Source organism: Lissotriton helveticus, chromosome 3_2 (genome assembly GCF_964261635.1).
Source record: "Lissotriton helveticus chromosome 3_2, aLisHel1.1, whole genome shotgun sequence".
NCBI lineage: Eukaryota > Metazoa > Chordata > Amphibia > Caudata > Salamandridae > Lissotriton > Lissotriton helveticus.
In genome coordinates, this window is record NC_136062.1 from 324,225,241 (window position 1) to 324,239,073 (window position 13,833).

Below are 13,833 nucleotides of genomic sequence, written 5' to 3' on the forward strand. Positions count from 1 at the left end.
ACTGACAGTTGTCAAGAAGATCATTGTCCTTGATATGACGGGAGAGTTGTTTCGCTACACATCTTTCTTTGATCTTCGCAAGAAAGGGTAGGTTAGTGATGGGGCAGAAGTTGTTGAGGTCATTCACATCAGCAGTGGGTTTTTTAAGCAGAGGCGTGACCTGCCCAGTTTTGAAGGAGACAGGAAGGGAGCCTTGACAGAGGGAGAGGTTGACCAGAGTGGTCCAATGGGAAAGGGAATGGGTATAGAAGTCAATGGCAATTCACTGGGGATGGGGTCCAGAGAATGTTTGGAGGGCTTTGTTTCGAGGATGCAATTGAGAAGGGCATCTTCAGAGATGGGGTCAAAGTTCTACCAAATGGCTAAGGATTTGCACTCCTCTGGAGGGGTAGGATGAGCGACCTGATCAACAATGGATTTCACTTTTTCGTCAAAGAATATAGCGAAATCATCTGCTTTCTTTGTAAAATCCTCCAACTTGGAGGTTGGGGGAGAGCAGTTAGAATTCTTGATGAGATTGAATATTTTTTGGGGTCTATTTTTGGCTGAGTCAAGGAGGGTTTTGAAGGGTGACGCTTTCCCAAGGAAGATGTGCTTGTGGTACTTGGATCTTGCTGAACGAAGAGTGGCCAAGTTATCGTGGAGGGTACTTGCCTCCATTGTTTCTCCAGGAATCTTAGCTGCTTCCTTTCTTCATAGAGGGATGTGTTGAACCAAGGAGCTGAGCGAGTGGGCCTTATATTTTTGCTTTTGAGTAGAGCAACGTTATTGATTTTGACTGCAAGGACTGTGAGGCATTGGGAGGTGAGTTTGTCAACATCTAGGTTCGGGTCTAGCCTTGGAAGTGATAACAAAGCTGATTCACAGAGGGGACCGACATCAATATTTTTAGCATCACGGAACCAGGAGGTAGCCCTCTTAGGTTGGCCAAGAGTTATAGAGTGTGATAAGTGAAGAGAGAATGGGATGAGTAGGTGGTCAGACCAGTCTACATGAATAGGGGTAGTGATAGAAAGCATGCCTGCTTTAGAAATAACAAGGTCCAGGATTCAACCCTTAGAGTGTGTTGATTCTGTGCAGTGTTGGATAGGATCGTTTGCAGAGAGGATGGTGGACAGCGAGTTCGCAGAAGAGTATTGCGATAAGCCCCAGTGGGGATTGAAGTCACCCACGAAGGTCTGATTTTCACTTTGCGAGTATTGGTCGCTTATGAAGTCAAAATCAAAATTGACTGTCCCTGTACACCAAGTCTCTTGCAGACAAATGATATCATTAGAGTCAAGAAATTCTAACCAGCCTAACATTTCCCTCTTTTTGGACAATCCAGAAATATTCCAGGTGGCCATTGAGACCCCTCCTTCTTTTGTGCTAACTTAGCAATATAGACAATGAATCTACCCTCCATATAACACCCTCTTACAGTTAGATACCTCGATTGGGCAGTGTCTGCTGGACACAGACTGAAAGGGAGCTTGCCGTCGAGGGTCTTCATATCTTCTGGAAATAAAATCTCCTTTTCACTATAAACCTACCTGCGTCTGGATGTATTATACCACTTCCACTCTCTCACAGATGATGTGGGTACAGAAAATGAAATCGTTTATTGTAAATCCAAGCAAGTATAACAAAACCAGAAAGAGCAATGCAAGAGTAGCCAGAGACACTGCTATCCAATCAGTCATTTGCCAAGGAATGCCTCAACAGTGGAAAGCCTGGAGACAAAATGCTATGACGTAGTATAATTTAAAAAAAACACACATAAATAACTCCATGCATCAGAACATGCATCACAATGCAATAGCTGCATTGTTGAATACCAGTACTAAATCTTTTCTTTTTAATTCATCTGTCAGTTACTGTGGTACTGTGGTTGGAACATATGTCAGTTGTTTAGGTACATGGTCCACAATTCCAGTATTAATGGTACACAGACAGGTTTAAGTTGACTTGGTAAGTCAGAGTGCACCCCGATTTTGTGATATTTTGGTTGAGTAGCAACACGATGAAATTAAGGGAAAGTAAAGGACCTCTCTAATGCAAGGCCATTTGAGAATAACACCGATGGATGTTAGAATGTTGCTATTCCTAATGATCCTTTGTATGGTGATGTCTGCTTGAATCTTGGGCTTGGCTCTTGATTTCTGCTTGGATTTTGAGATGTTCTATGCCATCATTCACTGGATGGCTCCTTTAAGGCAGCCTACAGGATTTGATACAAAAGCTGTATCCCTTAGTGATATGTACAGGTTAGCACTAAGTGTATTTTTGAACAACTGTAATGTAAAATATTGATATTAGGAAATCAATCTATAACAGAACGTTCTATACACAATAATAGAGAAAGCAAGGAAGGAGCATGACATCACATGACATAGTGAATAACATTACATAATACATAATAAATAATAGAAATTAACTAGGATACTTCACATGTTCGCAGCACCACCCCAATTCTAACCACAACCTTTGATTTGTTTACTGTTACTTCAATGTATGGGAGAGTAGGTTAGGAGCTAGAGAGGAGGGTCTAATCTCCATGTGAGTAGAGACCCAGAGGTCTACAGTGATGCTCTTGCCATTATGACAAAGACTTGCTAAAACCATTGCCAAGAAGTGCAAAGTGACACAAAACAACCCACTAGCTTTTACTTTCAGAGCAAAAAAGCAGGTTTTTCAATGGAAAATGTGTCCTTTTTCAGCGCAAAAGGCACTCTGCTATGTTTCCATCGCTTTGGGTCAGGGGCCATGTGGGAATTTACAGAGAAAATGTCAATGTTTTTGACACAAAGCCTGAACAAATAACAAGCCTGACTGAGCATTGCATCAGAATCTATCACCTCCTTGAAGCAGGGACTAACACGGAGAAATGCATTTCATGTGTGCTACATTTTACAGCCATACATCAACTGTGTGGGTTCCTGCATTGTTTGCCCAGACTTAGGAATTTGTACTGGAAGCGCATGTATGGTTCCAGTGCTAGAGAGTGCAAATTAACAACTGAGTGGCTGTGCACGATTTAAAGGTAAGCTTTAGGAGTTTCAGCGCTAGTACAGATAGCAGAAGCAGGTCAATCTTAATAGATGTATATCGAGCTATTTTCTTATTATTGTTATTTTTTTCTGAGGGTAAAGAGGAGTCACATTGTTAGAAACAGATGTTTTTTCATTTTATTTTATCGAGATTCAGATAATTGCGAAAAAATACACAACACCTGTTTTTAATATTCATAGAATTCACACTCCAGCAGGGAATTCAGTTGTAGAAATATTTTATGACAAAGTTCATCTAGGAACATGAAAACAAACTATTATACGTATAAGGCCAGATGTACGACCTTAGTAAATTGTGACTTGCAATTTCCGCTCGATTGCAATTTACCATGTACAACAGTGTCATAGACACTGATTGCGATTTCCAATGGGGTTGCAACATGCGAGGCTCATTACTAGTCATGAGCCACTCGCATTTTGCGACCCCATTGGGAATGGCTGGCCGTTCCAGGGATGGTGGCCTGCTTGACACAGCAGACCACCATGCCTGGAACTGCCTTTAAATAAAGTAGCTTTTTGAAATGAAACGTTTTCGTTCCATTTTTCTAGGGCAGGTAGTGGTCCCTGCCTGCCCTTACAAAATATTTTTGCATGTATATGCAAAGGTGAAGGAGTCCGTTGGGGACCCCTTCCCATTTGCGAATCTATTACCACCTACTTGAAGTAGCTGGTAATTGTGAGTGTTTCGCGACCGCAATAGAGAGTTGCTATTTGGAAGGGAATGCCTCTTCCTAAAAACGAGTCTCTAAAAATGTTTGTTGAGTCGCAATACATTGGCGACTCGCAAAATTGTGTTAGTACATGGCCATACCAATCAATCAATCAATCAAGTGAGCTTTATCCAAATTCACATATGAATCATAAAAGCTACATTAAATCATTCATAAAATGGTTAAAAAGCAGTATAAAATTTTAACAGGTTAAAAAAGAAGTAAAAACTAAGGTACGTAAATACAAGTGCAAGTGCGATCATCAAAAGTGCACTCAGTGCATGTCCAGTACGATCACCTGGTCCCTCTGTGAACCCACTCCATGACTGTGCCAATCACCAGAGAGCATTGAGGACCCCCGTTGACTGCCGTTTTGCCACTGCAGCACCCAAAAACATGGTAGCCAAGAACAGCAGGAATACCTCGCAGAGCAGGCCACACATGAGGCTGGGAGAACCAACAGCAAAAGACCGGTACTACTTGGCAGAGTACGAGACTGTTGATCCCTGCAAGAAATCAAAAGCTACCCTAGTCAAGACAACCAACAAGTAGCCTAGAAAGAACAGTCATAGCACTAAAACCAAGGGCAGCTCAGCCAAACAGCATAGCTAAAGACAGCAAGTTCTGCAACACAATCAGCAAGCCACAAGGAACACTGTGCATACACAAAAGAAAGCACTGCTTTGACAGCAATCTGCCAGACAACAGCCTCATCCAAACAGTCACTCATGGCAAGCATGTGCCACCCCGCAAAATAAGCCCCTAGAGTGACCAGAATAATGAAGTACACATGTAAGAGTAGCCTCATCAGTTCTACATCCCAGAACTCGGCAAGTGGAAGACAAGGGCACTGCCTGCCACCTCTGCAAAGCATGGTGACATAGAGACTGACCAAGTAAAGACCGTGCACAGAGCAGGCAAACCCCCTGTGGCTGTCTTACGCCACCGCAAGCAAGGAATTGCGACACACACCCCTGGTGGTAAATGGTAGTCACTGTGAGAGAGAGGAGCAAGCAGGCCAAGTGCCAGAAGAGTGCACCACAAAGAAGAAAATAAAAACCTGCACAAAATACGAGGTGCACCGAAGCATGCACCCAAAAGTTCAATTGCATGGGCAGGCAGCCAGTAGAGTGAGACCTCTCCAAAGAAAGGAAGCAGTGCGGAAGGTAACACCTCCACATCTCCACCGTGCAAGCACCAGTGTAGCTCCACAGTAGACCAAAAGACAGCACAGTGTCCTCCCTCACATTGCCCCAAGAAGGAGTCGACGGCGGCCCAAGACAGGCAAGAGGAGAGTTGTACACTCCACATCGCAGGTTACATCACATGTGCTCCAATGACAGGCGACACATGGCCGATACATGGCCAAAAGCCATGGAGTACGTCACTCGAAGTGACCGACCCCGCCAAGCATGGCTGAACAGAGGCAGCATCAAGCACCATGATGGCACAGCCTCGAAGCACAAGCACAACACCCTTGAGCGAAGCAGTAACCTGACATCCCACCATGGTGCACAGCGAAAACCCCTGAGGAAGGGAAGGGGCCTGCAAGAGGGCCTAAAGGAGAAGAAGCATGTCCTACCAACCGGACGGACCTGCAATAGGTCAGCAGTAAAGTAAAGATCGTCCCAAGAACTTGACAAGACTAGCGAGATGTCCATGTGGCGCAAACATTGGACAGGTGGCAGGACGCCACATCCGAGTGACGAACCTGGTCAGACGAAAGAGAAAAGCGTGGCATGACACCACTCCATGTAGAAAGGAAGGAGAGTGGCACAACGTGACAGGGCAAACAACCACCACAGGTGCCCAAGAAGGAAAGGAGAAGAGCGACAGGACAGAGGACTCGTGCCAGCACAGGAGAAGGTGTTCAGTAGCACAAGCCACCCACCGGGGTGCAGAGACGTCACTGGAGACAGCTTTGCGGGAGGACCAACCATAAGCCAATAGCAAGCGCGATCTGAGTCCAGGCCCCACGCTTCACAGTTTGACCATCCTCTGACCTGTCACTGGCTGCTTGGCATTGATAGGACCATGCCTAGCCAGTGCACCTGCTGAAAGGCAACTGCAAGTGGCCACAAAATCCCTCCAGTCCTCCTCAATCCATGAGGTCACCAAAAGCAAGAGATTGTCACCGGTTTGCCCATCTGAAGGAAAGTTACCATGTTCATCATCACCAGGAACATTAAAGGAGCATCGTACCACCAGAGTGGATCCAGTCACTCGAGACAGTCGGAGTATGTTGAGGCATTCCTGGCGCTGTGGGACGCTTGCCACCCAGGAACTTTCTGTGTGTCCCTGTGAACCGGAAGCCTGCCAAAGAAGAGCAGGCCTGACCATTGGACCATCCACCCATGGGCTACACAAAGCTCGTCTGTGACCCTGTTGGGAGTTCTGCAGCGGCCCCTCGGCACGGCCTATGAAAGGCCTGCACAGCCTAAGCAGCCACATGGAAATCCAGGGGCAAGGGCCTCAACAGAATTCCTGTGAGAGGGGAATCCAGATCGGAGAGACGCATCTGCAGCAGCTCCACGACAGGCACCGGAAAGCACAGAGGTCACAGATGAAGACTGGTCACCCAAAGAGCATCTGAGGAAGACACAGAACCTGAGACCTAATGGCAAGAACACCCAGACTGAGACACCAACCTCTGCGGCTACATGAGCGACTTGGCTGTGGTCCTGTTGGCAGTTCCGCTACAACGTCTTCGCGTGGCCTACACGAAGCCTGCACAGTCTACACGGTCCCATGGCAGCTCAGCAGGAAGGCCCTCCAGGAAACTCCTGTGAGAGGGGAGTCCAGGCAGGAGAGGCAAGTATGAAGCTGCTCGGTTATCGGGAACTGGAAAGATCATCAAGTACGTCACCTCCAAGGAAGGGCCTCATCCACCAAGGTCATCCTCAATTTGTAGGTCTGTCATCCACCGGAAAGTGAGCGCCTGCAAGATCTCCAAAATGGACTCCACCCCCGCTCCAGATGCACTGCTATTAGAACTATGTAACTAAACTTCCACACCGCGCAACCAGGCCGGTCTGACTACATCGCCAAGGTGGACCAAAGCATCCTATTCATGTGGCCCAAAGCTCCAGCGCTGTCTGGCATATGGCCTGAAGGTGCTCATTTGGTGCTGTGTATTGCATATTTGTTTTCCGTTTAGGCTGGAATTTTTTTGGTTTCTTTTCATTAAAGTTAGGGAGAGATGTAGTGTCTTGCTGGACACGTTCTAGTGTTTCACTCTGGATTACACCCACACTATACATCCACCCATTCACAGGTGACTCTGCTAATAAAAGGTGCCGGGCGCACGTGCTCTTGGCCAGTTCCAGTAGCACATAATAGGTGTCTGTGTGGTTCTTACCACTGCATGTGGGCCTAAGTACCAACCCACTACAGCAACTTTGGCCATAAACTACGTTAGATATGAACTTAAAGCTCTAGGTCCCTTCAAGTAAGCGGGGGGCTCCACCCCCAAAACTTGTGCATCTGAGACGGACGGCTCACCCCACCCACCTCCTTCCTTCTCCACTGCTGGAGTGAAATATGCTTGCACAATTCCACATTGCTAAATGGGACAAAATGGTTTAGCACTGATAGTTGTACCAGTGCAATCTTCCAGCAATAGAGGAATTTCTGTAACATACAAAGCTAGAAGGGTGCATGAAGGTTGCCCTATAAAAATTAATTTCAGTTGACACAAAACCATAAAAAGTTAGACTTTATTTTGCTGTAATATAACAGTTGTAATTGACACCGATATGTTACAAATGTAAACATAAAAAGTGCAAAACCAGGGACATTATTTACGAGCCCCTTGCCCCGCCAGTGGGTCACTTTTAATATGGGGAAAAGTGACGTACCTGCGGCGCAAGGAGCATTCATTTAATTATTCCCCCATGTTTATAAAGAGTACTCAGTGGGAAATGTAAATACGTAACTACTATTAATTCGCTTATTACTGTTTCAGATACCTACCAGGGTGCAGTAGAACGTGCAGACAATCCCTGTAGCAAACACAGCACCCCACAAATCTAAGCCGGTCACTGTGAAAGAAAAATGTCTATATTTGAATCCCTTTGCATTAACGAATAACACCCAATTAGTTAAATTTACTAGTTTCATGAAATAACAATACATAACATAATCAGTTATGTCGCTTTATTGGCTTCATAGGATTAATGTATTTGGTAGAACGCATATCTGAATTGTGATTGCGGCTAAAAATAAAACATAATTTTAAGGAAAACCAAAAGATGTAAGAGGTTTTTTAAATCTCTTAATTGATTAAAATGTTTACTTCAAATAATTTGGTGTCCTTTTTGATGTACTAACATTTCGGAGACAAACCGACCTGTTATAAAATATGTCAACCCACCATAGGAAGTGATAGATATTTGTGTTTTGTTGCTAATACAAGAATAAATGGTGAGCACAAAGAATGGTGATTACTGATTTTTCTATGGTCAATTTCCTCCTTGTTGAAATGTAGAAAATGCCACCTGGAAAGCTGTGCAATAGACCAGTTACCTTGCATACAATAATACAAAAAAAGTTCAGATTATTTTCCATTAAGCATAGTGGGATTACTGTTCATATTGCGACATTACGGGGGATATCTATAAAATGAAGTGGCGTTTGGGGGGGTTCTCCCCCCAAGAACATTTTGGAAAAAGACAGACCAAAATGGTGAATTTTACAGCACATTTTTCATTACATATTCAATTGTATCAACTTTCAAAGCACAGTAAATAGTAGATGATGACTTTAAAGAACACCAGGTTACCCACCCCGTCATATGTACCCATAGACACACTTTTAGAGAGCACCAAAAATAGACACAAGTAGTGAATCAGTGAGAACAAAGTAAAAGTTAGACCATCCCCCACATGGTGTGCAGCGAGCAAGCGCAGTGAGCAACCACTAATAGGGGTAGTTTGGGGGGTTCTCCCCCAAGAAAAATTTGGAGACAGAAGGGCCAAATCAAAGTATTTTTCAACACATTTTTCATTACATATTAGATTGTATTAACTTTTAAAGCGTAGTAAATGATTACCTTATGGAGCACCAGGATACCTAGTCATAAATCACAGATATTCCTACAAAGAACACTAAAAAATGAAATGTTGAGCCCGAAACATGAATTTAAATATAACCAATTTATTTCTGAGAGATGAGCTCGCAGTGTCGCACACCATCTCTCACCATTGTTGGCGGGGCTGGAAACTGCAACAGGGCCCCTCCCTGCAGGACAGGTATACTGCAGTGGGGAGGCTGGGCTGGCGCGGGTCCCATTTCTGCACTTATATACAACTATCAGGCCAAAAGGGAGTGTTATCCTCTGGCACACGTTAGAAGGGGCATTTCCTCAAACATGGCTATTAGTCCCAAAGATTGTAATTGCACTTATATAGCGCTTACTACCCCTGACGAGGCGTCAAAGCGCTTTTTCAGCGAGTAGCACCCTACTCCGGAACCCATAAAGGATTAGTGCGGAATTAGTATAGTGAAATATGAAAATAATGTGGGTGTGGGTAGGATCTTTAGTGATTTTGGTTTAGAATGAAAGCGGAGGGATGGAAGAGGCAAAAAGGTTTGCATTTATATGGCACTTGTTACCGCATATGGGTTGTTGAATTGCCTCTTTTGGCTAGTAGCACAGTATTCCGAACCCAAGAAGGATTAGTGTTGAATTAGTATAGTGAAATATGAAAGTAATTTGAGTGGAGGATAGGTTAGTCAGTTATTTGGATTCAGAAGGATAGCGGAGGGATAGAAGAGGGAAAAAGTTTTGCATTTATATAGCGCTTGTTACATCTGATGTGGTGTTGAAGCGCTATTTTTGGTGACTAGCACACTACTCCAGAACCTATAAAGGATTAGTGGTGAATTAGTATCATGAAAAAAGTAAGTAATTTGAGTGGTGGATATTAATCAGTTATTTGGATTGAGAAGGAAAGCGGAGGTTTGCATTTATATAGCACTTGTTAGCCCTGTTGGTGTGTTGAAGTGCTTTTTTGGAAAGTAGCACGCTACTCCGGAACCTATTAAAGGATTAGTGTTTAATTAGTATAGTGACATGTGAAAGTAATTTGAATGTTGGGTGGCATTTTAGCTGTTTTCTAGGATTGGGAAGGGTAGCAGAGGGATAGAAGAGGACCGAGGTATGCATACACACATATATATATATATATATATATATATATATATATATATATATATATATATATATATATATATATTCACTGAAAAAAATCATTGGTTTTAGGGATGTCATAGTTAGCTGCACATTTCACTAGTACGAAACCATTGAAATTCCTAAGTTATAGTTAGTTGTACTAACTATAACTCGCGCACCCGCAATCCACTGCTGATGATGTCACATATTACATCATTCATGACATGGTCAGTGACATCACTGATGACATCACTGATGACATCATCCAGTGAATGTGGTTTGGTTTGTTATTTATATATGTATTATATTTATAGGAATCTGCATTGAAGGATGAGTGGATGTAGACGTATCTGGATGGAGGATTTAGTATTACTCTGATTGACTGTGTAAGTGAGTAATTTAAAGTGTCCCACTAAATATATAGGATAGTGATTTAACTGTGTGAATATTTGTTTCACTCTGTGTCCTGTTGTGTAAACTCCTGTATAAGTTAGTTACTAGCTATGTGAAACTCTATATTAGTTTTTAATTAGTTAAGTGAGTATTTGTATGAGAAAGTGAATGTGTGTGTAGTTGGATTGAAGGTGTGTAACTGTCTAAAGATGTGTAAATAGTTGATTAAGTACATATATGAGGGTAAAACTGTATGTGAAAACAGTTGTTTTGGGTGAGTGAAACTCTCTATAGGTGTGTTGATGAGTAAATATATTTCTCAATGATATATGTCCAACAAAGTAGAAATATAAAAGGCAATGTATGTGACAGTTGTTGTATATAAATAAGTATACATAATACTCATTGATAGTATGGAAAACTATATACTTATAATAGTGTTTTTATAACATAATAAGTATTACCTATTATCTATAAGAATAAATAAAGTATTGTTTGTATAAGTGTGTAGCTGAGTAGATGTAAGTATGATCAATTCTTTCCATAAATGAGTAGGATGACTGCATAAGTGAATAGGATGTGTGCTGGTGTCTAATGTTGATATATGTGTATAAGTATATTTAATATTGTGCTATTGATCTTTCCTCAGCATGTATGAGTAATTGTATGGGTAAGGGTTTAGGTGTGTGTGTAGATCTACAAATGACTAAGTGGGTTTTTTCAAACTTCTATTGGTGTGTCAATGGTTTAAACATGGTACTCCATATTTTATACTGAATGATTAAAGGTTATACTACTGTGTGATGAGGTGTTTCAGATTGACATGTGGATGATGTCATCAATGATGTCACCAGTGATGTCATTTGAGATGTCATGAATGATGTAATATGTGACATCATCAGCAGTGGATTGCGGGCGTGCGAGTTATAGTTAGTACAACTAACTATAACGGAGGAATTTCAATGGTTTTGTATGAGTGAAATGTCCAGCTAACTAGAACACTCCAAAAACCTATGGTTTTTTCAGTGAATTTCAAAGGTTTTTTAAATACTAATTCCTAACTATAACATGTCTGAAACCTAGGGTGTTTTCAGTGCTTTTCAAAGGTTTTGTTAATGACAATTTTCTAAATATATTAATTGTTATATTTATTTTTTTGATACTGATTTACTACATTTTTTTAAACTATTTATTTTTAGATTTTTTTTAAATTACATTACATATTGTTAGCATAAATTGAAGAAAAACAGTTTTTTAAAAATATTGAAATTCTATATATATATATTTTTGTATTTTATTTTATTTTATATTTCTTAAAATGTATTTATAATATGTTATTTCTTTTTTTTTTTTTAAATGTTTTAGGGAGTCTCGCACCCAAAGCGCACATTCCTCGATTACTGCGCTGAACCTAGCTGACATTTTTGGATTGTTGTAATGCGACATGTACGTATTACGTTACGCGATGCTCACGCGTTTCCGCGTGACGTCATCTACATTTTGGACGCGGTGGGTGCTCGACTCCTGCAAAAAATGTTAATGTCTAAAAAGATATATATATATTTAATATAAATATTAAGGCAAGACATTATCTGAGCTAATCAAAAAAATTATATTCTTTTAGTTGTAATAAATTTACATTACTTTTAAATGCAATTTTGCAAAGTCGCGCTGGCTGCGTGATGCGTGTGCTCACCCTACGCAGATCCCATGTGACCACAAAAAAGAGATTTGATTGGCTCATAACACTTCCTATTGTAACTTCCTTGGGATAAGACCTGTGCTGAGAAGAACTTCATTTTTCTTCATTGGAGACCTGAATTTTCCTTTCTGCAGACAAAAATGGCTACACCACTGCTAGAGTCATCTGATATTGACCATTCAGATGTAGAGGGATTTCTACCAGAACCTCCCCGTCCGAAAAATACACATCCATTGTTTGGAAATTTTTCACTTTTCCGGAGGGACAAAAAAAAGTTAATGCCACCAAGGTGACATGTACGATTTGCAAAGCTGTGTTATCCAGAGGAGATCCTAATAAGAAATACTCTTGTGGCACTGCAAGCATGTGGAATCACCTACAATCCCTGCATCCAGTGAATTACGCTAACGAAGACTGCAGAAGACTCCACCAACATGCACCTCCACCACCGGCAACTGCAAGTATCTCTGGGCATTACCTTCAACCTCCCATCCAGACATACGTCCACAGTGTGGAAAAGTAAAAATGCACTTTGTGCGGTGTAATTGGTTAATCTGCTATGGGGAGCAATCAGTAGACCTAGTTTGCAGGGCAATCAATAACCATCGTTACTAGATTTTTATTTTTTTTCACCCAAAGTTCATGGTTTTGTTTGCCCAGTTGACTTTTTGTTCCTGTTAAAAAAAACAAAGAAAACAAAAAATCGTTCAAAAATGAAAAAAATATATAAAACTACAAAAAGAAAAATAAAGTTTTTTCAGAACTAGTTACTCTGGTTAAAAAAAGATCTACATTTGTATGCAAGTGTGTCAAAGTTTAGATGAATATATGTGCAGTGCATAATTGATTGAAACAATGCATTTTTGGTGTATGGTGAATCTATAAGTGCAGAACTATAAGGAAGTGCTGCAGCATGACACTGTAAGCTATTTAGCTACAGCGTGCTGTGGTACTTCCGAAGTACAGGGATGCAACTTATGTCCATAAATATGTTGCAAGTCTATTCTTCCCTCTGCACTGCTGCTTAAACTGCAGCCATGTGGTGACACAGGCACCCTTGCACCATGGTGCAAGGATATCTGTGTCATGTGGAGGTTTTTTTTTACAAAAAGACACACCTTCCTGCACAAAAACAATCATAAACACATTTTTCTCTTTCAATGTATGCTGTGCATTGTAGCATATATTTAAAGAGAAAAAATGAGGAGAAATGAAAATAATTCTCCTTGTTGTGCCTTGCTACATCAATTGGAGGATGGTGCAGCATTCACACACATGTCCAGATTTATCATTTCTAATAAATCTGGTGATGTGTCTTGTTCTATGACTGTTCTGTGCAAACACGCACAGCAACACCTATAGAACGCCCTTTCAACGCAAAGTGGTGTGTATGATGAGTTCGTATTTACATGGAGAAGAAAAGCTATACAGAGTGCCTTTTCCTCTCCTTGTAAATATGAAACAGTGTTTTGAGCTATCACTATGTTACAAAAAGCGACATATTGTTGGCACAGGATGCTTTCTGCACATATCTGGTGGGTTAGTTGGCCCACAGTGGCACTCAGTATTCATGTTAACTTTATCCTGTAACTTAAAACGCCCTCAGAGCATCTTTCCACACATATCAACTCCGTCTATCTCCCCTTTCTTCACCTGTGTGCAAACACAGGCCATTGTGCATTTTAAAACTTAGTTAAACTTACCTTCACAGTAATAGAAATAAAAAATGCTACATATCTTTTTTCAGTTGTTTTTTATAATCTAAATTTGGGAAAATTTGATATTTTAGAATTAGAATCTGTGAAA

At 41.3% G+C, this 13,833-nt stretch overlaps 1 protein-coding gene across 1 annotated transcript in view; it reads right to left on the bottom strand.

Moving 5' to 3' along the window:
- Window positions 1-13,833, bottom strand: part of LOC144826313 (sodium-coupled monocarboxylate transporter 2-like) — a 717,317-nt gene that overhangs the window by 301,737 nt on the left and 401,747 nt on the right. Inside the window, exon 4 of the mRNA XM_078684656.1 lies at window positions 7,733-7,800. Coding sequence (XP_078540782.1) covers window positions 7,733-7,800 — 68 coding nt within the window. The remainder of the gene's footprint in view (window positions 1-7,732; window positions 7,801-13,833) is intronic.